We start from the raw sequence: 27062 nt of genomic DNA, 5'->3' as shown, positions 1-27062 counted from the left end.
TCGGCCGGCGTGAGGAGCAGCGCCTCAGCCCGCCAGCGTGTTGGGCTGCGTGCCCTGGAGGGGTCCGGGGGCGATGTCCCGCCCCTCCCCCGGGGCGGTCAGCGGCAGGCTACGTCTGCGAGCGAGGGGTGCGCTCCCCGCTCACGGACCCGGCCTGGCTGAAGAGCAGCGTGGCCGCGGCAGCCTGGCCAAACCGTGTCAAGGGACGTGCCCATGGCTCAGCCGAGCCTCCGCCACTGCTACACCGGCTGCGCTGCCCTTGGTACCCGCAGAGCCAGTGTGGTACACTGGGAACCACCCCCCAGCTCCTTGGGTGGGCGTAGCCAGCGACCCCCCCGCAGAGCTCCAGGCGTTCACTGTGCAGCCCCCCTCCCCCCGTCTGTAATTGGGGGGTGGGCAGGGGACCTGGGAAATGGGCGCTCAGGCCTGGCACCGGCCCGGGGAAGGGTGCCTGCTCCCCCTCCTCCCGCAGAGCAGAGACCGCCCATCCTTTGGGGCAGGCGGATTGTTGCCTCCCGTTCGGTGGGGTTCGCAGCGAGCCCAGCCCCACCTGGCGCAGCCCCCAGCCCGCGCAGGCCCAGGGCGCTCTCCTGCCAGTGCCAGGTTAGCAACACCACGGCCTTGGGGTTGCTGGAAGCCAGCCCCACGGGAGCTGTGTCGGGGGCCGGGAAGGCTCTGGGTGCTCGGAGCTGTACCCAGCTAGGACAGGGGAGAAGCTGCCCCAGCTCCCCGGGCTGCGAATCACCCTGCTGAGCACTGCCTTTGCCTGGGCACTGCCCCGCGGTCAGGGAAGCGCCAGCAGCTCTCCTTGCTGAGAGGCAGGATCCAGCGCAAGGCAGTGGCACAGCTGTGCGGGATGTACAAGGAACCTGAGCTGGGTGCCCTGTGCCAGACTAGCAGGGGCTGCAGGTCGGGAGTGAGGGGCACCAGCAGAGCTGGGGGGAGCCCAGGGCTGGGCTAGCAGGAGGCTGTGGGTCGGGAGTGAGGGGCACCAGCAGAGCTGGGGAGAGCCCAGGGCTGGGCTGGCAGGGGGCTGCGGGTCGGGAGTGAGGGGCACCGGCAGAGCTGGGGGGAGCCCAGGGCTGGGCTGGCAGGGGGCTGCGGGTCGGGAGTGAGGGGCACCGGCAGAGCTGGGGGGAGCCCAGGGCTGGGCTGGCAGGGGGCTGCGGGTCGGGAGTGAGGGGCACCGGCAGAGCTGGGGGGAGCCCAGGGCTGGGCTGGCAGGGGCTGCGGGTCGGGAGTGAGGGGCACCGGCAGAGATGTCCCATGAGTTCTTGACGCTCCCGGATGTTGATTCGCACCCATCCAGGAGGCCCAGCCTTGCCCACGACTCCCCTCCAGGAGCTGAACTGGGTCTGGGACGGAGCCAGAAGCCCCCGCGGTGTCTGCGCTCGCCCGTTCGCCCTTCCCCTCCCCGCGTGGGCTGCTCGGCTCTCCCGCGGCTGCAGGTTGCGACATGCAGGCCGAGCGCAGGCTGGCTCCTCGGCTCCGGCTCGGCTGGTGTTTGTGAGCGGGCGCGGGGGCGGGAGCAGGAAGCCGGGGCGATGATGGCTCGGAGTGGGTAAGCTGCGCGGCTGCCCCCTCTTCCCATTGCTGGTGGGGGAGGCCCAGGGCCCCCTGGCCCAGCGCAGGGACCTGCCAGACCTTTGGGTGGGCGGATCTGAGCCCCCCGGCGCCCAGGGAGGGTGTGGCTGGGGCACGGAGCTGGCTGAGGGACAGCTGGCTCTGCGGCACTCGTTTGGGGGGTTCTGCTGCCAAGGAGGGAGCCCCCCGGTGGCAGGGTCCCCCAGGCCGGGAGGGCTGGGCCAAGCTGCCCCTCCTTCGGCTTCGCGAACTCCCTGCCGGTCCCCCCACCCCGGTTCGGTCGTGTCTCCGCTGGGGCTGGCTCGAGGGGGCCGTACGCCCAGCGGCGCCACTGCAGCAGCTTTGTCCGTGTTCGTTCCGCTCCTTGCTCCCCGAGCGGCAGGGTCTGATCCAAGCCGCCGAGCCTGGGGCTGAGATCGGCTGAGGGGCGCTGGCCCGGCAGGTCCCCCCGGTTCCCCCAGTCATTGGGGTGAGTCCGGACACGGAGCTCGAGGTCAGCCGGGGCTGCCTGCCCAGCCCTTCTAGCCACTCCGTGCGATGCTGGCGCTGGGCCGTTCCCACTTTGCTGTACCCTCACTCACGAGCCCGACCCTCCCTGGGCCAGTCTCACCCCGCGCTCCCTGTCGGCTCCCCGCTTCACCCCCCGGGCGGCTGGGCAGGGGTGCGGGGAGCAGGATTTCAGCCCGTCCACCCGCTGGGCCCAGAAGAGCCAGGCAACGTCGCCCGAGTTCCCGTTCTGCGCCGGGCCCCTCTGGGAGAAGACGCCAGCCTGCTAGGGGGTGATGCTCGTGGCCTTTCTGGGCCCCCGTCCTGCCACGGGGACGGTCTGGGCAGAAACAGGCCTGGGCTCCCTACCCTGCTGTGGCGTCTGGCTAGACGTTGCTGAAGGGCCCATCACCTTCCTCTCTGGGCTGCTGCCGCGGAAGCTGAGCTCAGAGCTCAGTGGTGTCGTTGCTTCGCAGAGGTCGGGGGTCTGCATCCCCGTTTCCAGGCCGCCCCCAGCCAATGACTCTGCGGTTCGGGGTGTTCTGAACCCAGCCCCAGTTCGGTGGCTGGTCCCAGACTCTGCCAATCCCAGGGGGGCACTAAGCCATGAGGGCAAACCGATCCTGCCGCCTCACGCTGCCCATGCAGCCTCTCCGGGCCCTTCACAAGCCGTGGGCCAGGCCTGGGCACACAGCCAGGGCAGCTGGCAAAGCCCGGCCTCCGGAGCTGGCTGCACATGCGCAGGGGAGGGAGCTGCTTTCGCTTTCCATCCGACTGGGGCTTGCTCTGCCTGGGCTTGGTTGGCATCGATGTCCCACAGCTGGTTAGATCCCCGGGGACGGGCGGCTTCCCCAGCCCGGAGTTCGTCGGGGGCTGGACAGGCCACGGCGGGCCAGGCTCCGTGGGGCGGCGTCCAGCCAGGGCTGCTTGTCTAAGGTCCAGCAGCGGCACTTCCTCCCCCTCGGTCTCGCTGTTGCTTTTCCCTGGCAGGGTGGAGAGGAAGGAAGCTGGGTGGCTGCCGCAGAGTCGGTGCGCTCGGGCCTGGGCTGCGGCACGTAGGCCGGAGGATCTCGGGGCAAGGTAACCGGCCTTGCCTGCGTGGGGGTTTCATGCAGGCCCTTGGCCAAGGCCAGCTGGGCGGTGATGCGGCAGAGAAGGGCCTTGGATCTGTGTGGCAGACTCTGGCACCAGAGTTTGGGGGTGGGGGCTGGGGTGGGGGAGTTGGATCTGGGGCTGTCCCTAGGTAGGGGGAGAATGTGGCAATAAACCACCAGGGTGCTGTGCCACCGCCACCCTCTGCTGGATGGAGCTGGAGCCGCTGTGCTGTGTGTCATTGGCCCTGTACTGCCAATAGCTGATGGGGATTCTCTTTGGGGTCAGGGCCTGTGCAGGAGGGGATCGGTGTTCTGTCCCCATGGGGTTCTGCTTAACAGCTTGGGGTACTGGGGTGGTCACACTGGCACTGATGGGTTTTCCGGGACTGATCGTGATCCTGGGTAACTGTGCAGGGGAAGGGGCAGCGAGGCTCTGGTGCAGGCAGTCTGGGGCATGGGGCTCGGATCAGATGAGCCTTAGACAGGGCCCCACCTAGGCCTCCCGGAAAAGGGGCCTGAGCTGGGGAGTGATGGGGCATTGGCGGGGCACTGCTGCCAGGGAGCTCACGGCGGGTGGCTGGATCTGGCTTGGGCCTGCTCTGATGGGCAGGATTCAGGCCTTGCTCAGGCCAGACCCAGAGCCCCGCCTGTGCTGGCTGAGGGAGGGCACAGGCTGCAAGGCCCCCGACCCTCAGGCGCCGTCTCCCCCACTGACACTCCCCTTTCTCTGCAGCTGACCCCCAGATCGGCGCCAAGGCCGTGAGCGAGTGTCCTCGTGGGGCAGATCCTGGGCGCCAGTGAGGTCCGGGAGAATCTAGTAAGTTCCTGAGTGGGGAAAACTCTGAGAACAGAGCGAGCGATGGAGGGGACTGACCCTGCTACTGGCAGGGCACTGCGGGGAGGAAGCTCGCAGCCAGGGTGGCAGCGGGGCCCTGCGGCGCACAAGCTCACCCGTTCTTGCTCTCAGAGCATTAGGACGGGGCTGAGCAGGCAGCGGGGGTCCCCAGGCCCTGCCTGGCCCCTCGGGCTCCCAGCCCTGGCTACGGTGCTGTGCCGCTGACTCCTCGCATACGGGCCGTGGCAAACCGTGCCCAGCTCCCCCGGCCCCTGGGCATCGGTGTGAGAAGGGCACCCTCTTGTGGCCGCTCTGCCAAGCCCGTGTGTGGACAAGGCTTGTGCAATCCCCTCAGTGACTCCGGCTCCGCAGCCAGTCCTGGGGGCCTGCTGGCCGGCCCGCTCCCCGCAGATCAGCCCCCTCCAGGGCAGCCAGATGGGGGGACGCCAGCGGGGACCTGTGCCAAGTGGCTCGCGCTCTGCCTGGTTCCCGGGGGGGTCCACGTACAAACAGCCCCCAGGCTGGGCACTAGCCAGTCCCCTCACTGGCAACCCCAAGAGGGGGCCGAGGACTGCATGGGACTGGGGGACCAACCCCCACTTACCCTAGAGGGGTCGCTGCCGGGGTAGGTGGGGGGCACCCAGGGAGCGTGCCCAGGCCTGGGCCCAGGGAGGGCTGGGGTCCTGCCCGGGGTGGGACCAGCCCCTGAGCTTCCCCTCGGCCCGGCCCCCGGCTGGGGAGATCTGCTCAGGGGAGGGGTCAGTGACGGGCCCTGGGGCTCCCCAGAGGCCTGCGCCTGTCCCCGCCGTCCTTTGTGTCTCCTCCCAGGGCCGTTCCTGCCGGGGAGCCCCCATCCGCGCGGGGTCACCATGCAGCGCACCGGGTCCCCCATCGCCACGGAGACCGACATCGACCTCACCGCCGCGCTGCTGCCTTCGGGGGGGACGCGGAGCCATCAGCACGCCATCAAGACGGCCGTCAGCGAGACGGGGGCGCTGCCTGCGCCGGGCTACGAGGGCCCCCCCTCTCCCGCCGGCTGCCGCTGCTGCGGCTTCGCTAAGCTGCAGACGGGACCCCAGCCTGGCGCCGGCTGCCGGCTCTGGAACACCCCCTACCCCAAGCTGCCCCCGGGGTCCTGCCCGGGGAAGGGCTTTGGCCAGTCCACCCTGCCGTTCAGCTTCGGGACCAACTCTGCGCCCCCGCCCCGAGCCCCCCGCCTGACCCTGCAGCCCAGCGAGCTGCCCGCCGGGACGGCCAGGCTGAGCAGCGGGCCTGGGGGAGAGCCAGGGAGGTGCGGGGCCCTCAAAGGCCTGGAGCTAGAGCTCTGGGAGGGCCCAGAGACCAAGCCGTGGCTGGAGGACAGGACGGCTCCCCCCTCGGCCTTGGAGAAGCCCCCCACCCGAGAAGGCTGCTCCCCCTGGGCTGAGGCGCGGCTCTGCCCGGGGCAGCCGGGACGGGGTGTGTCTCCGCCAGAGAGTCGCCGTGGGCTCCGGGAAGAGCAGGGTTGCGCAGGCGTCCCTCCCAGCGCAGCTCTCGGCCTCTCGGCGGGCAGGGCGGGCGCACGCCAGGCTGAGGGGGCAGGCCGTGGGCGTGGCCCCTTGGCGTCGGAACCGGCAGCCGAGCCGCGGCGGGACGGCAGCATCGTGCTGAGCGAGGGCGCGAGGGAGCCAGTGTTCGGCCAGGAAGGGGCACAGGACATCCCCCATGCAGTGGGGAGCAGGCTGGCCCCGTGCGTCCCCCCTGAGCCAGAGCCCCCCTCAGCAGACCCACGGGGAGAGGAGCTGCCGCCGGAAGGTCCTGGCGGGACAGAGGAGGAGGCAGTTACGAGACGGCCCCAGGGCACCGAGCTGGGGAGGCGGCCGGGGACCGGGAGCTCTGTTGGCTCGGCTGGCCTGGGCCGTGAAAGCAGCAGGCCCGTCTCCCCGGATCCAGCCAGCCAGGCCCAGCAAGTCGGGGGCCTGGGGCCCGCGGGTGCCAGCACTCCCACTAAGACGTCCGTGGAGGACGCCTACGGGAGGCTCAGCAAGGCGTGCGGCCTGTCCCTCCTGGAGGAGCTGAGACGGACGTTCCTGGACGCCGAGGACGCCTGCTTCTCGCTCCTGGATTCGGGCCTGGTCCTGGGCCGAGTGGAGGCGCATGCGGCGCTGGGGCTGGCCATCCTGCCCATGGTGAGTGCCGCCAGCTCGCCTGCCGGGTGCCTGTCTCGGGAGTCGCTGCAGCCCGGCAGGGAGCTGAGCGGGCGAGGAACCTGGCTCGGGCTTAACCCCTCTCCCCTGCCTGCGGCCGGCCGCTGCCCTGCATCCCTGAGCCCGCTAGTAACTGTGACCCCCAGCGGGGGTTCTCTGCCAGGCGTCCCCTACTGCTATGGGGGGTGGGGGTCGTGGCTAGATGGGAGGGGTCCTGGTATGGCAGAGGTTGACTTCCCCCGGATTACAGGAGTGCCCCCAATGTGCCAGGTGCGGTACGCAGCTAGGAAAGGACAATCCTTGATCCAATGAGCTAGTTGGTTTGAACCCCTCCCGCCCGCCCCACGGCTTTCCCAGCCCTAGATCTCTCCCCCCCCCCCCCCGCAGCTCTGCGATGCCCTTTGATCCTGACCCAGAGCCTCACCCTCCCACCGGTGCCCCCATCCCAACCCACAGCCCCCGAGCCTCCTGCTGGTTTCCCTGTTGCCAGCTCCCTCCAGCCCGTAACTGCCCTGTTCTCGTCGTTCCCTCTGGCCGCTGGCAGGAGGCTGAGGACAGGACACCGGGCTAGATGGACCCTTGGTCTGACCCAGCCTGCCAGCTCCTCTGGTCTTTCCTGCTTCGGTTCCCCTTGTGACCTGAGCCAGCGTTTGCAGCTAGTACTCTGGGTGTGGCCAGGCAGGGCGGTAACCCAGCCTCCGAGACCCTCTCCAGCCCCGGAGCTCCTGCGCTCTGGTTAATGCCCTTCCCCTGTACGGCGATCCGCAGTCACAGAGACTCGCAACGCGGCTGCTGATCAATCGAATACCTGTGGTAGCAGGATTAACCCACAGGAGCTGGACTCCGGCTGTGTATTGGCCAGTGCCCAGGCGAGTTGGTGCCTCGTCTGCCAGCATCACACCTGTGACCCACAGTCAGGCCAGATCCCCATAATGCACCTGGTTAATTGTACAGCTGCTGTCCAAATTCCTTCCTGACCCTGCAGGTTTATGCCCTGAAGCCTGATTTCTCCATGAGGTTCACGTACCTCTAGGCGGCTTGATGCAGGGCCCTGAGTTTCCTTTCACCCCCAAAGGCCACGGCACGTGCTTGACTTGGTACCACGTGATATTTTGCCTAAAAAACGAGCACGATCTCAAATTACCCCGGCCACGGGACATGGAGTGAAAACTGGCTGATGGGTCTCAAAATGTAAACGGGGAATCGTCACTGAGCGGGGCTGTTTCTGGGGGAATCCTGCCAGGGCCGGTTCTGGGGCCTGCGCCACCTCCCATTCTGCTCGGTGACCTGGAAGGAAACCGAAAAGCCTCCCTGGTAACGTTTGCAGGTGACGCACACCTGGGGGAGTGGGACAGGTCCCCGGTGCAGGGCGAGCCGGGGATAAGCAAACAATGCGCATGACGAATGCAGCCAGCCCTCGGGGGTAGGGGGGAGTCGCTATCCTGGGACGCAGCGACTCTGACAAAGACTTGGGGGTCGTGGTGGACAATCAGCTAAACGTGGGCTCCCAGTGCAACGCTGTGGCCCAAAGGGTGAATGTGACCCCGTCTGTACCGTGTGCTTGGCCTTGCAGAAAGCTTTTAACAAGGCTCTTAAGCAAAGTGAGCTGTCCTGGGGTCAGAGGGGAGGTTCTCTCATGGGTCGGGAACTGGTTAAAAGACGGAAACAAAGGGTAGGAATAAATGGTCAGTTTTCAGAATGGAGAGAGATAAATAGGGGTGTCCCCCAGGGGTCTATTCTGGGACCAGCCCTAGTCAACATTCATAAATGATCTGGGAAAAGGGGTAAACAGTGAGGTGGCAACATTTGCAGAATTTTACAAAACTACTCCAGATAGTTAAGTCCCAGGCAGACGGCAAAGAGCCATAAAAGGATCTCACAAAACTGGGTGACTGGGCAACAAAATGGCAGATGAAATTCAATGTTGACAAATGCAAAGTGATGCACATTGGAAAACATCATCCCAACTATACATATAAAACAATAGGGTCTAAATTAGCTGTTACCACTGGAGAAAGAGACCTTGGAGTCATTGTGGGTAGCTCTCTGAAAACATCCACTCAATGTGCAGCAGCAGCTGTCAAAAAAGCGAACAGAATGGTGGGAATCTTTAAAAAAGGGAGAGATCATAAGACAGAAAATATCATATATAAATCCCTGGGATGCCCAGATCTTGGATACCGTGTGCAGATGTGGTCGCCCCATCTCAAAAAAGAGATATTGGACTTGGAAAAGGTTCAGAAAAGGGCAACAAAAATGATGAGGGGGATGGAACAGCTTCCGTACGAGGAGAGATTAATAAGGCTGGGACTTTTCAGCTTGGAAAAGAGACGACTGAGGGGGGATAGGATTGAGGTCTATAAAATTATGACTGATGTGGAGAAAGTAAATCAGGCAGTGTTATTTACGCCGTTCATAACACAAGAACTAGGGGGTCACCCAAAGAAATGAACAGGCAGCAGGTTAAAACAAACACAAGGAGGTATTTCTTCACACAGCGCACGGTCAACCTGTTGTCAGGGGATGTTGTGAAGGCCAAGACTATAACAAGGTTCAAAAAAGAACTAGATCAGTTAATGGAGAGCTGGTCCATCAATGGCTATAAGCCAGGCCAGGCAGGAATGGTGTCCCTAGTCTCTGTTTGCCAGGAGCTGGGAATGGGCGACAGGGGATGGATCACTGGATGATTCCCTGTTCTGTTCACTCCCTCTGGGGCCCCTGGCACTGGCCAGTCGGCAGCCAGGACACTGGGCTGGATGGACCTTTGCTCTGACCCAGGCTGGCCGTTGGGATGTTCATTAAAACGCCTTCTCCTTGACAGCGGGACGGGCGGACGCTGGCCACGACCCTGCCCAACGGCAGCCTCTTCCTGTACTACGCGCTGGGCCGGCAGTTCTACGTCACGGAGAAGCTGGCGGATCGCTGGTTCCGCGCGCGGGACCGGCTCACCGGGGAGACCATGCTGATGAAAAAGGTGCGTGGCCAAGGAACTGCCCTGTCCAGAGCTCCAGAGAGCCCTGCAGAGGGGCCTGGGCTGGGCCCGCTCCGGCCAGCAGGGGACAGGCCCGCGTCGGCGTCTGAGGGGCTGCGTGGTGGGAGGGGGGCCGAGAGCGGCCCATGGTGAGCGATGGGGACATTACGCGGCTCTAATGCACTGTCATTCCACAGCCTCCTGGCTCCTGCTTCCCAGGAAGGGGCTGCCCCCCCGTCCCCACTGGCTGTGAATCTGATGATCCTGAAAATTAAAAATAAACCAAATGTTACAGCAGCTGAAAATGGAGGGGGAGGTCCTGGAGCTGGGAACAGCCCCCTGCTGTTACGGTGCTACCCCCCACAGCGCTGCCAGTGCCCCTCACTCCCGACCCGCAGCCCCCTGCCAGCCCAGCCCTGCCCCCCACAGCTCTGCCGGTGCCCCTCACTCCCGACCCGCAGCCCCTGCCAGCCCAGCCCTGCCCCCCACAGCTCTGCCGGTGCCCCTCACTCCCGACCCGCAGCCCCCGGCCAGCTCAGCCCTGCCCCCCACAGCGCTGCCGGTGCCCCTCACTCCCGACCCGCAGCCCCCTGCCAGCCCAGCCCTGCCCCCCACAGCTCTGCCGGTGCCCCTCACTCCCGACCCGCAGCCCCCTGCCAGCCCAGCCCTGCCCCCCACAGCTCTGCCGGTGCCCCTCACTCCCGACCCGCAGCCCCCTGCTAGCCCAGCCCTGCCCCCCACAGCTCTGCCGGTGCCCCTCACTCCCGACCCGCAGCCCCTGCCCCCCCAGCCCTGCCCCCCACAGCGCTGCCGGTGCCCCTCACTCCCGACCCGCAGCCCCCTGCCAGCCCAGCCCTGCCCCCCACAGCTCTGCTGGTGCCCCTCACTCCCGACCCGCAGCCCCTGCCAGCCCAGCCCTGCCCCCCACAGCGCTGCCGGTGCCCCTCACTCCCGACCCGCAGCCCCCTGCCAGCCCAGCCCTGCCCCCCACAGCTCTGCCGGGGCCCCTCACTCTCGACCCGCAGCCCCTGCCAGCCCAGCCCTGCCCCCCACAGTGCTGCCGGTGTCCCTCACTCCCGACCCGCAGCCCCTGCCAGCCCAGCCCTGCCCCCCACAGCGCTGCCGGTGCCCCTCACTCCTGACCCGCAGCCCCTGCCGGCCCACCCCGCCCCCCCACAGCTCTGCCGGTGCCCCTCACTCCCGACCCGCAGCCCCTTGCCAGCCCAGCCCTGCCCCCCACAGCTCTGCCGGTGCCCCTCACTCCCAACCCGCAGCCCCCTGCTGGCCCAGCCCTCGGCTCCCCCCACAGCTCTGCCGGTGCCCCTCACTCCCGACCCGCAGCCCCCTGCCAGCCCAGCCCTGCCCCCCACAGCTCTGTTGGTGCCCCTCACTCCCGACTCTCAGCCCCCTGGGCTGCAAGAGGGAGCCAAGGGCAGAAATAGCAGTGGGGCCCGCCCAACCCAGCACTAACCATTAGGCCATTGGGCTGATGGGGGGTGAGGGCGATGCAGAATCTCTGACCTCTCCTCAGCACCTCCCAGGGCCTGATCCACATGGACCCCCCGCATCCTCTCTGCTCCCCATCCCCGGGGAGTGCCGAGCTTTAATCACCGGCTCCTCCACCCATCTCACTGTTTAATCACACCTGCCTGGCGCCCGCTGCAGCGTGGGAGACCTGGGAGGACACCGGCAGCCGGGGGGGCCTGGGTGGGGGGCGGCAGTGGGTTTTGCATGTTAATGGCAGAGCTTAATATTCATGAGTCAATATTTGCAGGAGCTAATGGCGTGGCGGCCGGGCGGGCGTGACGCGCGCGCTCCCCCCGCCGGCGCAGGCGGGGAAATGAATATGAATTTATCATGATTAGGTCAATCCAGCAGGGAGTGCGGGGGCTGCTGGAGGGAGGGGGAAGATGGATCTGTGCAATCAAATTAAATAAGGACACCAAATGGCGCCACTTCTCTTCTCTGCCGCGCGCAGCGGTCCCTCTCCCTCCTCTCCCTCCTCCTGCTTTGCTGATTTCTCTCTTTCCTCAAATTTATGAGGCCAATTATGAAGATGAGGTTGGAAGTTCTCGGAACTTCACTAAATGCAAAGTGTGGTCCCTGCTGTTCCCATCAAATTAATTAACCGAGCGCTATTGATGGCCGTCGACGGCGGCCTCGGGAAACCGGCGCCCGATTTAGCTCCGGGGAAGAGCCAGTTTCGGCTTCTCCGGCTCGCAGCGGCCCAGTGCGGCCCGGCAGCTGACCCCAGGGCCTGGCCCGAACGAGGGGGTGGGAGTGGGGTGTCCTCGGTCCAGAGCCGAGGTGTGTTTGGGGAGGGAGAGGCCAGGAATGGGCATTTGCACCCCTGTTCTCAGGGTTGTGGCAGGGGAAGCCCAGAGCTGTGGGTTGGGAGTGAGGGGCACCGGCAGAGCTGGGGTGGGGAAGCCCAGGACTGGGCTGGTAGGGGGCTGCAGGTCAGGACTGAGGGGCACTGGCAGAGCTGTGGGGGACGGGGGGAGCCCAGGGCTGAGCTGACGGGGCTGCGGGTCGGGAGTGAGGGGTCCCGTCAGAGCTGTGGGGGACGGGGAGGGCCCAGGGCTGGGCTAGCAGGGGCTGCGGGTCGGGAGTGAGGGGCACTGGCAGAGCTGGAAGTGGGGGGCCCAGGGCTGAGCTGACGGGGCTGCGGGTCGGGAGTGAGGGGCCCCAGTTGATGCTGGTTGAGGCCCAGGTCACAGTCTCAGCCTCTCCTCTGTTTGCCAGGTGCCCGTGGTCTCCGACTGGAGGAAGATGTTACACAATTTCCTGTTCCTGCCTCCGCACCCCACGGTGCTGGTGCCCTACGCCGTCCTGTACGACCGCAGCGGCTCCATCCTCTACCTCATGGAGGACAGGGACGTGCGCGGTGAGCGCCCGGCAGGGCACGGGGGCGCCGGGCTGCGGTGGAGCGGTTCCTGCCCTCGGCCCACCAGCGTCCCGTTAATGGAGGGGAGGCAGCGCCGAGATCCCCAGCACCCGGCCCAGGTCGGGCTGGAGTCGCCTGGGGGAGGCTCTGGAAACGGCCGAGACGCTGGAGCGGCCAGCGGGGGCTGGGTGCCTAGTGGCTCCCAGAGGCGGGAGATGGGCAAGTGGGGCCCCCGGGCTCCCAGGAGTGTGGGGCAGGATCCCAGCCGAGTGGCGGTTCTCTGGGCAGCCCCTTTCCTCCCGGGGGCTGGGGGCTGGGGGCTGGGGCCGGTGGGCCCTGCCGGGACGCGATGCTCCCCGAATCTAAGCCGCGGGCGCTGGCAGCTCCCTGGTCCCAGGAGAGGGAGGGTCGCCCTGGCCGGAGTGACGGGGCAGCCTGGGCCTGCGGGGTCCCGGTCGCTGATCTGTCTCCTCTGCCCTCCTCAGCGGTGGGGCGGCCGCCCGAGGGGCCCGGCCTGGTGGGAGCTCGAGCCCTGCGGGAGGTGCTGAGCTTCCTGAGCTTCTGCAAACGCCACCACTTCCACCCCGGGGACGTCGGCTCCGCCTCGATCTACACGGCCCAGGTGGGGCTCGCTGCTGTCCCGGGGCCACCAGGCCCCCTGTTCTCTGCACAAGGGGCTTCCCACAGCCCGTCCCCCCGCCCCTGTGGCAGGGGGCGCTGCTGTGCTGTGGGGGGTCTCTGGGGGCGCTGGGCTGCGGGTGGGGGGTCTCTAGGGAGTGTGGGGTATGGGGGGTGAGCGGGGGGCTCCCTAGAGGGTGCTGGGCCACGAGTGGGGGGTGTCTAGGGGGTGCTAGGCTGCGGGGGTCGGGCGGGGGGCTCCCTAAGGGACGCTGGACTGCGGGTTGGGGGCTCCCTAAGGGGCGCTGGGCTGCGGGGGGCCAGGTGCTCCCTAGGGGGCGCTGGGCCGCAAGCGGAGGGTGTTTAGGGGGTGCTGGGCTGCAGGGAGCAGGCGGGAGGCTCCCTAGGGGGCGCTGGACCACGGGTGGGGGCTCCCTAGGGGGCGCTGGGCTGCCAGGGTCGGGTGGGGGGCTCCCTAGGGGGCACTGGGCTGCCGGGGTCAGGCGGGGGGCTCCCTAGGGGATGCTGGGCTGTGGGGAATCGTGCGGGGGGCTCAGAGCTACGATCTGTTTCCCAGGGCCCTGGCGGTGGGTCCGGGGTGACTGGGGGGGGGCAGGTTCGCCGTGGGGTTTCACCACCCCCCACCCTCCTCTCTTGCCTCCAGGGCGTCTGCTTTGACCCCAGCAGCCTGTCCAGCAGCGAGGACCCCTACACCTTCCGGAAGAGCATGAAAACCGGCCTGCGCCCGCTGCTGGCCCAGCACCCGGTGAGCCGGGCACGCGGGGGCGGCTGCCGGGCTCGGGGTGGGGCCTGGTGGGGCGGCTCAGGCTGGGGGACGGTCTCGCGAAAGGCCTGGGGGGGCCTTGAGCAGGGCAGGGGACAGGAGCAGGCGTTGGGGGTGGGTCGGAGCTCAGTGAACACCCCCCCCCCCCCCGGCGGGGCAGAGCGGGGCCCTCCCATGCTGGCAGCTCACCCCCCGTCTGGGTCTCCGCAGGGGCTCGCGGACCTGGACTCCCTGGTGGACAGCGTGTGCCTGTACCTGGAGGAAGAGGAGAACCCGGAGCCCGGCCACAGCGGCCCCAAGTGAGCGGAGCCCAGGCCCCACGGCTGCCCCCCGCCGGAGGGAGACGGGCGCCTCCCTGGGGTGCCTGGAGGCAGAGCGCTGGGATCCAGGCGCGGACGCTGCTGGCAGGGGCGTCACGGGGTGGGTGGGTGAGTGCCCAGGTGTGGGGTGCGCAGGGGGGACTTGCAGCCGGCGGGTTCTGCTCCCTGGAGAAACGGGCTCATTTGCCAGCCCGGCTCGTTCTGAACAGCCGGGGGGCGGGCGCTGGGCGGGTGGGGGGGGATGTGGCACCGGTCGCCCTGCTCTGGGCTGGGCCGTCGATGAATTCAGCGAGGTGGGAGGAATGACACTGACTGTGCTGGGCCCTTGCCTGCAGGAGCCCCACAAACCCTGCAGATGGGCCCCGCCCCCGGCTCATCGTCAAGCCCCCCAGCCCTGGCCAGGGACCCGCGGAACATTCCAGCGCCCGTGTTCCCAAAGAAGGCAGGCCTGGGACCCGAGAGCGCCTGGCTCCACCTTTGGCCTTCACCTCCTCTCGTCACCGCCTCGTGCCTCAGTTTCCCCATCCCCGCCCTGGGGGGATGCTGCTTCCCCCCTGCCAAGTGCCTTCAGGAGGCACAGCCCCGCAGGTGGTCCCCGGTAACTAGCGTGAGGTAACGAGGCTCAGTGTAGGATCAGAGGAAACGGACGGGCTCGCAGGCTGATGGGCCACCGGGGACTTAGGGAATTGGGCAGGTGCTTCAAGGACTCACTTATATAACTATGCAACGCAACCTTTGTAACAAGTGTATCCTTCCGCAGCAGAAAATAGTCCTTTGACATATATATATTTTGGCTGAACCCTCTGACTCCTTCCCTTTGTGTGGCGCGGCGGCCCCGTGAATGGGAACGTCCCCGTTCTTCCTGTGGGAGCGTTGCACGGTGGTGCCCTCTGCGCTGGGCTTGGTGCCGCGGCGGCGGCGGTTCTCTGGGACGTGCGTTTTGCCGGCACTTGTTGTTTAAAGGGAGGGGGCTGAGGCCAGGGCTGTCTACACGAGGGGGTAGCGGGCGGGGCGGGGGCGAGGTTATCGCCGCCCAGAGCTCCTGGGTGAAATTCACCCCCGTGCAGGGCCTAGCACAAGGCTGGTACGCCGGCGACGACCCACGGCAGCTCTCGCTTGCAGCGGCGCTACGTGGTGGGCGGGAGGGCAGCAGAATCTGGTCCGGTGACACGGGGCCTGAACCGGCCTGCGGGAAACGCCGGTTCTGTCATGACGCCGCTCTGTGCCTCGGTTTCCCTTCCCCACCCTTTGTCTTGTCTGTTTAGACTGCGAGGGCCAGGGCCTGTGTCTCTGTGGGGGGCTGGGCAGCGCCTGTCACAATGGGGCCTGGAGCCCTCGGGGAGCCTCTCACGAATACAGACGAGCTCTCCCCAGCTCAGGGTGAGCGGGGCAAGTGGGGAGGGGGCCCGCTCCTGGGGCCTGACCTAGAGCAGCGAGGTCCTGCCTCCAGGCCTCTCCAGCCCACTGGGCTGTTTCCGGGCAGCACGTAGCACGTGGGGCTGGTTTCCAGCGTCGCCCCGCGAGTGGTGCTTGAGCAGTCCCCTCCGTGCGAGGGCCGAGACCCTTCACGGGAGCAAATCCCAGCCCCCGAAGGGCTCTCGGATCTCGCAGACGCAGGCAGCGCAAGAACCAGGAGCCGAAGCGAGACCCTTCAAAGGAGAAAGACGGGGCCATGGGGCGTGCCGGGTTCAGGCCTGGGAGACGCTTCAGGCAGACACGGGTACGGGGGAGCTGGGTGACTGTAATGCCCCGTGCTGGCCGGGGGCTCAGACTGGCCTGTCTGACGGTCTAACCGTGGGGCTCTGTGAATGCTGGCGCCCGGCTCGTGGCCAGTGGAGCGTGTCAGGCACAGGGCCTCCCTCGCGACAGCGGTGCCCTGCCTCCGGGATGCTGTGAAGGCCAGAAGTGTAACAGGGCTCAGAGGGGGATTAGCCAAGTTCCTGGAGGATGGGTCCATGGACGGCTATTAGCCAGGCTGGGCGGGGACACAACCCCGTGCTCCGGCTGTCCCTGGCCTCTGGCTGCCAGGAGCTGGGAGGGGACGACGAGGGGATCTCCCCCTAATTGCCCTGTGCTGGTCACTCTGCAGCTGCATCGCCAGTCACTGTCGGAGGCAGGTTACTGGACGAGATGGGCTGACCCAGTCCGGCAGCCCTTGGGTTTTTAGTACCGGACCATTAGCCCCGCCCCTCTACCCGCTGGCCCCACCCACAGCGGCATGCTGACTGCGCCAGAGCTCGTGGGCTCAGGCAGCTCCCCCAGCGGCTAGCACGCGCCCACGGCTTCCCTCCGTGCTCGGTCGCTCACGGAGCACAGGCCCTGGGTCGAGGGGAACGGCTGTTCTCCGGCTGCCTGTTGACCCAAAGCCCAGGGAAGAGAGACTCCCCTCTGGTACGGTGAGCAGGGCATTGGCACTGGCTGGGACTTGCAAAGCTGGGTTTTGGCACCTAATTCTCCAGGGCCGGTGAGCCGCCGGGGGAGGTGTCCCGGCCCATCTATCAGCTGTCTGTCTCTCGCGGCACTTCCCAATTTTGCTTTTCTTTCCCGGCTCAAGCTCGGCCCCGGTGATCAATGTTTTCTCATTTCGCTGGCAAGCGGCGCAAACAAGCATTTAGAAACCCGCTGTCTTTCCAGCAGGGCCATAACTCAGGCCTCAGCCAGTCCGGGAAATGGAGGCCGGCCGCTGCAGCAGCAATATTTCCGGCTCATGGTAAATGTGTTACTTGGGGATAATTTACCTGCCCACGCCAAGTTTTGAAAAGAACTAGAGCAGCTTCTAGAATTGCCCGGGTGTGCATGGCTGGCGTCTGTGGCTGGAGGCGCATGGAGCCGCCCCCTAAAAATCCAGGACCGGACCCAGATGGCTGGGCCCAGCTGCTAGAGGAAGGAGTGAGAACACTCCAGCAACACTGTGAGTGATTCTGGCCCCGTCTGGCTCTCGTCCCGGTCTCTGATTGTAGCCCTGGAAGCAGGAGGTTAACCTGTTTCTTTCCATCGCCTGTATCTTGTGGCTGGGACTGGCCGGTTAGTGAAACATATTTAGAGCAACTGCTGCAAATCCCACGGCACCGCCTGGCTTCCTACCAGGAGCAGCCACACGATCCCACGCAGGGTGTGTATCCACCATGTGAATAAAGGGTTAATGGGTCCCACGGGGGCGGTTGCTGAGCCGCAAAGAGGTCGGCTGGCCGGAGCCGTTGTGTCCTTCTCGGCACTGGGCTGGTGCTCGGCCGTGGCCGTGGGGGGGCCGAGTTCATGCCGCGCACTGGGTCTCCAGGGCATGTGCCCCCAACCCGCTCCCGCCCCCGGCCCTCTGAGCCTCGACGCCCACCCACCTGGCTGAGCCCCGCTAGCCCCCCGAGCAGGGAGGCCGGGCAGCCGGGCCCGTCGGGCGAGGTGCTGGCCTAGCGCCGTTGCCAGGAGATCTGGGCTGGAAACAAGGCATCAGTTTTGAACAGTGAGAGTGAGGGCGATTAACCATGCAACGATCTACTGGGGCCTGGTGGATTCGCCATCACGGGCAAGTTTTAAACCCTGGTTGGCTGTTTTCTAAGATCTGCTCTAGGGATTTGGGGGGCAGTCCCATGGCCGGTGCCGGGCCGGGCTCCCTGATGGCAATGGGCCCATCATTGGAACCTCTGCGTCCAGCACCATCCCTGCACGCTCCGGGGTCGCACCGTAAAAAGGATGCAGCCTGGGGCGTCAGCCACCCACTCGTCGTGATGCTGCCGATGGTGGTTCCCGCATTTCCCTTGGGAGCTGAGGCCGCAGCCCATCAGGCCTCACCAGCTGTTTTCCAAGAGCAGATTGCCTGTTAATCCCACCCCCGTGACCCCCCCTGGAGCCCCTTAAAGGCTCTGCCTCCCGGCTTGGGGCGCACACCTGGCTCTGCCCTCACGCTGGGGCACCAGCCATGCTAGATAACAAGCTTTGGCTGCGATCTGGTTCAAGGCTGGTCCTTGGTGGAGCCCTGGGTGGGCGCCAGGCAGCTGCCTCTGAGGATCGGGGCTGTAGATTTCACTCTGTCCCCTTTTGCCCCTTCCTTGTGCTCGGTTGCTTTTTTCTGGCTCCATCACAGAGGTGCTTGGAGCTGTACGACGTGCTCCCCGCGTGGGCAGAGCAGCGCTGCCTCCTCATACGCTGCCCGGAATTACTGACCTTTTTCATTTACTGCCTTATTAGCTTGTGATTTTAATGCCACCGCTGGGCACGGTGCTGTCCAGTCCCCACACGCGGGCCCTGCCCCGAGGCGTTTACCAGGGCGTGAGAGAGGCGGCTTGTAAAATACTCACAGGAGGGAAAGCGGCAACTCCCCGTCACCCAGCCTCATCATATGCATCCAAGGGGGAGCAGCCCATGAAATGGAAAGACAACACTGGAAAGCAAGTGCTTTTTTAGCTCTCCAATGGGTCATTAGCCTGTGGAACTCATTGCCACCAGCTCTCAGCAAGGACAAGAGCCAAGTGGGAGTCGGCTCAGAACTGGGCACTTCGCTGCATGAGAAGCGGTTACATGAAAGAGGATCAAAGCGTAGCTGAGTGGTGATTAGCCCTCCCCACTCGGCCCAGCGCACAGTGCCTGGGCTCAGCCTCTTACTCTTAGATGGGCTGGTTATTTCCAGGTCTGTCCAGTATGGAGGTTCCTGCACCTTTGTCTGAAGCATCCGGTGCCAGCCGCCGGTGGAGACAGGACACCTGGCGTGAGCGGTGGCAGGTCTGATGCCTTCTGGTGAGTCCTATGTTCCTAAAGCAAAACTTGTATTATTCAGCTGCCGAATTCAGCCCATCAGCTCCCTGCGGCGTTCAGTTTCCCAGGGCCAGGGCCAGCCAGATACCGGAACATTTCCCTGATTCTGATGCTCAGTTTCCTGCCTTTGAATTTCAAATACCCCTTTGATCTGCTCTTCTGAGGTAGGGCCGAGAAAGGGGACGGCTCAGTTTTCCTTCTATTGGCCTCATTGATTTGATGAATGAAATCTGCCCCGCCTCATGCTCTGGGGTCACGAATTGTCACCTGCGGCGTGGGCTCACCTGGGAGGTCGCTGGGACGGCCTTGTGCAGGGGGAGTCTCTGGGGATGGAGCGCTGGACCCTCCTCCCACCCCTCCCTGGAGCGTAATGGTCTGGCAGGGGCTGGTTAATACCCCCCCTCCCCTGGGGGCCTGGCCTGAGGACTTGGTGAGAAACACGTGTGCAAAAGCTCAGGGCCCGATTGTCCATCGTCCTGCACTCGTGCAAAGGGGCCGTGAGCTGCAGCCGTTCTGGCTAGCTGGCATGGCCTGCCCGCTTCGTCCTGGCATCAGTGAGCGCCCATGGTGCAGGGCAGCAGAGAATGAGCGTCCCCAGGCCAGCTGCACAGCATCTGCCTGCCCCGGGCAGCTCCTCAGGTGACACCGGCTGGTCTCCAACCACAGGCTGAGGAGACGATTGGGTCAGTCGATGCACCCAGCCAGGGCGGTGCCCTGGGGGGGCAGCGTTCTAGATGGCACCTCATTCCCCGCCTGCGATGGCCCCACCTGGCCTGGGGCACCAGGGACCCCGCTGCAGGGACAGCTGATGCAGCCGGGTCGAGGGCCCGGCTGTAGGACTTGGGCAGCAGCAGCTGGTTGCTGGCAGCAGAGGGAGCTGGAGGACAAGGCAATGGAGAAGCCCAGGAGCCTACAGCGCACTGGGCATGGGGTGCTGGGGCCCTCGTGAAACCCCGGGGCTCTGCCTTTGACTGGGCGCAGGGTAGGCAGCAGGGCTGTGCGGGTGGCAGCCTGGGATGCCGCGGTTCCTTCTCTCATCCCACGGCCCCCCGACGTGTACGCACACGCCAGCACCCACCCAGCAGCTGTACACCCCCCCCCCTTAGCCACCCCCCTCCCCGGGCTGGGCTCCCCCCGCGGGCTCGGACCCCAGCGGGTGCAAGTGTCTTCTCCTTGGCTGGCTGCAGCAGACCCTCCGAGGCTGCAGCCCCGGGAGTCACCGAGCCCTGGGAGCGGGTGGGTATCCTCAGAGCTGCCCCCGACCAGTGCTGCTCCCGGCTCTGGGGCGTCGTGCGGCGGGAACGGGCAAGCCGTAGAAACGCCTGCGGGTGACTTGGTTAAATGACTGGCCCATAGAAAAGTGGCACATCCTGCTTCCCGCAGAAAGCCGAGCGCTGGGGCTGCTTGGAACTGGCCGGATGGTTTTCTGGTCGTTGTGGCTGTGCCGGCGGAGAGGAGGAGACGCTCAGCTTAGCAGCACTGGGGGTGTCTGGGTGCTCGGCAGCAGGGGACGGATCACACCCACCTGCCACTCATCGGGTATCGGCCAGGGTCCAAACTAGATGGATCAATTGAATGATGAAGTAATGAAGGACACAGAGTTGTGTGGGGAGGCCAGGGCTGGGCTAGCAGGGGCTGCTGGTCAGGAGTGAGGGGCACCGGCAGAGCTGGAGGGAGGTCAGGGCTGGTCTAGCAGGGGCTGCAGGTCAGGAGTGAGGGGCACCGGCAGAGCTGGAGGGAGCCCAGGGCTGGGCTAGCGGGGCTGCGGGTCGGGAGTGAGGGGCACCGGCAGAGCTGGAGGGAGCCCAGGGCTGGGCTAGCAGGGGGCTGCGGGTCGGGAGTGAGGGGCACCAGCAGTACGGGGCAAGGGGGCAGATGGTGCAGCCGGGGAGAACAAAGCAGGGGACCCCTTTCCCCACCCTCGCACTCCAGGGTTGCCCTGGTCAGCGAGCAGCACGTCCCATGGGACTGCAGCCTCCCATGCCAATGTGAAGCCAACGGGGTCACCGCTGGGGGTGGGGGTGACGGGGGGAGAACAGGCCCCTGCCCTGCGGAGCGTCCCAGGGCCCTGATCCCAGGGCACTCGCTGAGCCGCTAGGGTCTGCAGCAGAGAATTCCCAGCCCCAGCTGCATGCACCACGCAGGCGCCTGCCAGCCCCCTCCCCTGCCCTCCCACACCGGGCTGGCGCTGGCTTGTGGCCCGGCCAGCTGGCAGTGCCCTTGGGCTCGGGCTCAGGCGTTATAACTAAGGGCAGGTCACTACTGCTCCAGGGAACGTGAACTGGCTGGCGCGGGGGCTGCCTGCCCTGCTCGCGTGCCCGGCTTTGGGGCCCGGCAGGTCTCGGAGACGCTGGGTCAGGCGCCCTCGTGCTAGGAGACAAAAGCATCTCTGGGCAGTTGTTTCTGGGGCTCCAGTGCTGGGTCCCAGGGATTCCCCCCGCCCCCCGTTCTGTTCCCTCCACGGTGCTGTCAGTGTGACACACGCCCTGTTGGGGAGCCGGGTTAGTATCGGCCCCCTTAGGAGGGAGAAACTGAGTCACGGAGCGAGCTAGTGATTTGTGCCGGTCACACAAGAAGCCTGGAATGGGACCCAGGAGTCCTGCCCCTCCCCCCGGGCACCCTGACCAATAGTGCCTAGTGTGTGATTTTATTTATTGTTGTGCATTGTTCATAGCTGGGTGTGGCATGTGCCCCCGGCCGAGGTGGGCACCCCCGGGGGCCAGGTGTGGTGCAGACTCCGTGCAAGCCCCAAGGAGCTCACGGTCTGGCTAGACACGGAGACGAAGGGCGCACCCCTGGTTACAGCTGGCCGGCTGGGGGGTTGAGGCCCAAGGTCCTGTGGCAGGAGTGGCAGAGCGGGGGAATGAGCCCAGGAACTCTGCCGGCGGGCGCCTGCTGGGCACTCGGACAGGAACCGCTGGGAGGCCAGGCCTGGCACCTGCTGCTGCTGTTCGTGCTGGGCCTGAGCACCTCAGCCTGCGTGGAGAGCGGCCTCGCTCCCAGTGCCCCGAGAGGGAGGCTGCTTCCCCGGGTCCTGCGTCGCTCTCACCAGCTGGGGGTCGCCCCTGGTGTTCGGGCTGCAGCTCCCCTCCCTTAACTCCAGGCCGTTCCTCCAGCTTCCACGCCCGATACCCGCAGGAGGCCGTCAGCCCGGCCACCCTGCGCCCTGACTCCCTCGGGCTTTTCCGACCACGCTTGGGAGGTCAAGGGGCGGCCACCTCAATGACTTGTGGCTGTGAGACCCACCTCCCCCAGCTCTGCCGTGCATCCCCCCCGTCCAGCTCATCCAACCCGGCCCTGCCCTCCAGGCTTGTCCTTCAGTCACCCTCTGTGATTTCCGGTGGAGAACTCGCTGTCTGGGCCAACGAAAACTGGACTGGACAGAACACTAGGACCTAATTCCAATGGGGACCAGGCCTGCGTGGCCCGCGGGAGCCTCACGTGGCCTTTCCCTCCCCGAACTTCCAAGCTTCCCTCGGCCCCGTGTCTGGGGGGATCTGGCCAAGTCCAGCCCAGGAGTTCTTCAGAAGCCCAAAGCCCTGGGCAAACTCTAGCCTGGAATTGCTTTGCTGAAATGCGTCCAGCTCTGGGGTGGTACAGAGCAGCTCTCCTCCCAAGGCTCCGTTAGGAGATGTGTTACACCCAGGCAGGTCAGGAAATGAGCCGATGGGAATGACTATGGCCTGTGTTACGCCTCTGAGCGCGCTCTGTGCAACGTAGCTGCCTCCCGGCGCCCCAGGGCACTCAGGCGCCCGAACACTGGAAAGTGCTTTGCCATCTCTCTAATGCGCCAGCCCCTGAGCTCTCACGAACCATGCGGAGGTGTGAGACGTTCTGTTGAGCCAAAGATGGCACAGTGGGCCCCCATGAGGCCTGCTTGCCGCCCGAGTCAGCGATCCGGCCCTGGGATACCTGCCTGGCTTGAAGCAGCGGGGAGGCGGCGTCCCACCATGAAAGCTCCCAGCCTGGGAGCGCTGGCCTGTCTGCATGAGCCCCGGGTGGTTTGTTGCACAGATGCCAGGATGCTCTTGCTGTTCCCTGGCCTCTTTTCGAGCCGTCTCCGTTGATACAGCAATTTCCACGCCACGTTCGGGGGCAGGCTCCAGCTCGGGCGAGAGCTGGTTTTCCGGTTGCTTCCTTGCACGTACCACGCGCTGACTGGTCCCTTAATGCAGCCATCAAGTGCGATCGTTCCGAACTGGCGCCTTGCTGTTCATTACCACAGTCCCGCCACGTCTTCGGCACCTGTTTCCTTTGGACTCCGTGTGTAAAAGCGGACGCTGTCTGCACGCCCCAGGCCCTTGGGGGGCCGGGGATTTTTGTAGAATTCCACAATCTCCGCAAATATTTAGTTTATCAGCTTAATAGGCAGCATCAGAGCACGCAGCAGGTTGGAAGTTTTAGCCCCTGTTACCGTGAGCAAAACCGCCACCTTTTTCTCACCAGTGAGGCCAGTAGCTGTTCCGTAGCTTCCAGCCTCGCAGTAGGGGTGGGCCAGTCCTCTGCTGAGCTAGCAAACAAGTCCATTTTCCCGCAACCTGCCAGACATTTAACCCCCACCCCCACCCCTGAGATGGGGTGTCCACCCCACACGGGAGTGGAAGGGGTAAATGGAGGCCGGCTGGACCAATTAACCTCGCAGCTTGACGGCTGAGAGGAAAGCCCTGATTAGAGGAGTAAAGCAGCTCGCTGGCTCCAGGGCCGGGCGCTGCTGCTGCCGGGAAGTAGGCTGAAGTCACCCCCTGAGTGGGGGGAGCTGGGAGGCTGCAAAGCCAGAGAGAGGGGAAGTCAGCTAGGTCGGGAGAAGCCCAAGGAAAGAACAGCTGGGTAGGACCCTGCAGAGACTTTGGCTGCTTGTTACAGGGTCCCTGGGCTGGGAGCCAGTGTAGAGGGCAGGGGCTGCGTTCCCCTGCCAGCCGCTGGGGAGCGGCACAGGGCACTGGAGAGGCTGTGAATTCCCCGGACGGGGAGGACCTTAGCGACCTGGCCCAATGCCCAAGCCACGGACTGGAGGCTGCCGATCTGGGCGTGAGCGGGGCCACGGAGGGAGAGCGCCAGCTGGCAGAACTGATGCCCAAGATGGCCAGCAGGAGGTGCCGCGAGCAGTGAGCTGAACCCAGGGACACCCCCTGAAATGAGCCGGTCACTCGGTCTCGGCGGCTGCAGGGTCATTTTGGGCCTCCGTGGTCACCCTCCCTGGATTAGGATCCCACCCGTGTCACCGATGGCCACGTCTTTGGATCGTTACAGAATAATACCTAGTGCACAGCGGGATCCACAGGCCCGCAGTTATTGCCACACAACGTGCCAGGCCCAGTGGCGGATACACACCGCTCCCCTGGCAGGGATCTGGAGAACGTGAGAGGTCTCCGAAACTATTTAAAGGGCTGTAATCCATTTCCGCCATGCTACACGCCCTTAACCCAAGCCATAGATAGTTGTTAGAGGCGATGTGGGTTCTAGCTTCTCATTCTGCACGTCATCGATGTTGTATCGCGTCAGCGACATAAAGATAGAAAAGAAGGGAACAAAACTGGAACAACAGGGTTGCCGATAGGCAAAAATTCCTCTGACTCAGACCTCCCGAGTCAGGACATTGCCCTGATTTGGTCAAAAATGGGAGTGAGAAAAAATGTTTTTGTCACAGGTCCGCTGCACAATTAAAGCCAAGAGCATCTGTGTTCTTGGGAGTGGGGAAAGCAGTCACGCCGACCGCTGAGGCAGGTACAGAGAGTGCAAAGCAAAGTGCCCCAGTTGGACAAATAGAGCCAAGCGACAGTGGCAGAGTCGTAGCTTTTAACCTGGATATGGGAGCACAACTCAGGGTTTTTCCCAGGCAAATCTACAGTACAGGCAGTAGGCAGCGCATGGAGAAATCAGATGCAAAGCTTGCGTCACGTTCAGGATGCAAACTAGCAGTGAGCTGGCTCAGAGGAAGGCTGGCTCAGTGGTTGGGGCCCTTGCGTAGGATGTGGGAGACCTCGGCTTAATTCTGAGTGACATTCTATACCCGGGCAGGGGGGGGGATTGTGCTGTGACCCCCGTATGCCTCATTTTCATATCGTTGTGGTCTTACGTATAACGTGAGCCTTGTAAGGTATTGGGGGGAAGGTTCTGATCTGCTGAAAGTCATTTCTCCTTCCATAGATGTGTATCATTCATGCATATGAAGTTATGAGAAGTGTGTTGTATGGTGCTGTGACGGTGCTGCCCGTGGGAGCCAGCTGAGGTCACTCAATCAGGGTGAACTGCAAACCAAACGGGGCAGACAAACCCCAAACGCTGGTGGTTATTCCAATACTTAGATTCACCAACCAGCACAAAGCAGCTTCTGTATTACCCCACTGGTTACTCAGAGTCCAAACCCCGCAGTTCCCTTAAAGTGCCCAGCCTCAGGCCTCCGTCCAGACACACCTGTCAGATATGATGATGATTCCTGAAAATCTTACTTCATCATATAAAAGAAAAGGTTCTTCCAATCCCAAAGGATCAGCCACATACCCAGGTCCAATTATAACTTAGATCTTACCCAAAATACACGCTACAGCCAATTCTTATTAACTAAGCTAAAATTTATTAAAAAAGAAAAGAGAGAGAGTGTTGGTTAAAAGATCAATCTACAGACAGACTTGAATTCAATTCTTGAGGTTCAGATACATAGCAGAGAAGAGCTCGTAGTTGCCAAAAGTCCTTTTAGAAATAATCCATAGGTTATAGCCCAACGTCCATATTCAGGGTGGCTCCAGTCAATGACTGGGGATCTCAATCCTTGTGGCTTAAGGTTTCCCCGTCTTGAAACCCAAAGCAGATCTGAGATGAAGAAGGATCATGTCCCAGGGTTTTTATACATTTCCAGCTGCCTTTTGGCCTAAGAAACAATAGGTTTAACTCCTTCTCCCAAACATCCTGGCAATTAGCACAGGGTAATTTATCCATTAAACAGTTCAGATACAGGTTACCACAACCTTCAAAGAGACACACAGACAATAATACTATTTCACTCAAGTGTCTTCCTAAATGTTAATATTCCTTTTTTGATCTTTGAATTAAAACTATAGCAATAGACAAGACTTGTTTGCTTACATCACAAGCCCTGAGCAAACATCTACCCTTCTATCTCTAACAATGCAGACTTGCATTTCAAAGCTCTGTTCATTTACAGATCTTTCTAACCAGTTCTTAAGGTTCACCCATGGGTCAGGTCAGTCTGTGAGTTGATTAACTCTTTCTGGCCCTGTCACCTTCCAATGAACTATTATATCACACTCATAACGTCACAGGTGGTCACTAAAACATGCTGTGAGTTGGGGAATCAGCCAGATATTCGCTCCCCAGAAGCAACAGCAAGGAAGGTAACTAACGCCCAGGTGTGGTGTCAAACAACCCATCAGCAGCTATTGTCCAGCAAGGGGGCTACAATGCAATGACTCCTCTGCATGAGGCCCCACCAGGGGAATTGCTCGACCTGTATTGGAGAGACTCAGCAATGCCCCCCAGACATGCCTGGACTTGTGCTTCCCAAGCACATGGACTGAGAGTATAAAACAGGCAGCATGGACACATACTGGGCCCTGCTCCTACCTCTGCTGCAAGCAGCCAGGACACTGAGAAGAAGACAAGACTCCAGCCCAGGAGACTGGCCCAGGTTTAGGGAACAAGCCTGTACCCGAAGGACTGCAACATCCAGCGGGGTGAGGAACTGCTCATCTACTCGCTCCCAGCCTAATAGGGTTGAGAGTTTAGGCTGCGAGCTTATGTTTTATTTTCGTTTGGTAACCACTCTGACTTGTGGTGCTTTGACTTGTAATCACTTACAATCTATCTTTATAGTTAATAAATCCGTTGGTTTGTCGACCTGAAGCAGTGTGTCTGGTCTGAAGCATGTCAGAAACTCCCCTTGGGACAACAAGCCTGGTACATATCAGTTTCTTTGTTAAATTGACGAACTCATATAAGCTTTAAGCGTCCAGCAAGCACAACTGGACACTGCAAGACGGAGGTTCCTAGGGTTGTGTCTGGGAGCAGAGATATTGGCTAGTGTCATTCGCTTGCAAGTAGCTAGGAGCAGCTTACACGCCAGAGGCTGTGCGTGAACAGCCCAGGGGTGGGGTTCTCCCAGCAGAGCAGGGTCAGGCTGGCTCCCAGAGTCAAGAACTGGAGTGACCTAGCAGATCACCAGTCCAGATAACACCAGAGGGGAATGTTACAGCCAGCTCTACCATGGACTTCCTGTGTGACCTTGGGTGAATCACTTAGCCTCTCTGTGACTCAGGTCCTCATCTGTAAAATGGGGATAATAATGCGTCACTGCCTTCCAGCGGTGGTGTTAGGCTAAATACATTAAAGATTGTTGATCACTTTGAGATTTACTGAGAACAAGTGCTACAGGCCTTTTTTTTATTGATTCACTCATTGTTTATTTTTGCTACAAGGGCAAATAACTGTTTCAGTTTGCCTGAAAGAAACACAATCCATTAATAACTAAATGCATATATTGCATTTCCTGCATTAGGGATGAAAACCTGCCTAGCTATGGGCAGGTTAGTTGCAA

General features: G+C 63.3%; 1 protein-coding gene across 1 annotated transcript; it reads left to right on the top strand.

Moving 5' to 3' along the window:
- Nucleotides 1-1188: 1188 nt before the first annotated feature.
- On the top strand, nt 1189-14564 carry LOC123375070 (collagen alpha-1(III) chain-like). Its single transcript, XM_045025664.1, has 8 exons — nt 1189-3150; nt 3898-3981; nt 4828-6167; nt 9007-9159; nt 11902-12043; nt 12529-12665; nt 13326-13427; nt 13656-14564. Exons 3-8 carry the CDS (start codon nt 4869-4871, stop codon nt 13746-13748), a joined length of 1926 nt encoding a protein of 641 aa, XP_044881599.1. The 5' UTR covers nt 1189-3150; nt 3898-3981; nt 4828-4868; the 3' UTR covers nt 13749-14564.
- The last annotated feature ends 12498 nt before the right edge of the window (nt 14565-27062 follow it).

This window comes from Mauremys mutica, chromosome 7 (genome assembly GCF_020497125.1).
Source record: "Mauremys mutica isolate MM-2020 ecotype Southern chromosome 7, ASM2049712v1, whole genome shotgun sequence".
Lineage (NCBI taxonomy): Eukaryota > Metazoa > Chordata > Testudines > Geoemydidae > Mauremys > Mauremys mutica.
Note: the sequence above shows the minus strand (reverse complement) of the source record. Positions and strands in the feature narration are given on the sequence as shown.

Coding starts and splice junctions, on each gene's coding strand:
- LOC123375070 (XM_045025664.1), top strand. CDS start 4,869: ATGCAGCGCACCGGGTCCCCCATCGCCACGGAGACCGACATCGACCTC. Junction 9,160..11,901: donor AGACCATGCTGATGAAAAAG/GTGCGTGGCCAA, acceptor TCTGTTTGCCAG/GTGCCCGTGGTCTCCGACTG. Junction 12,666..13,325: donor CCTCGATCTACACGGCCCAG/GTGGGGCTCGCT, acceptor TCTTGCCTCCAG/GGCGTCTGCTTTGACCCCAG.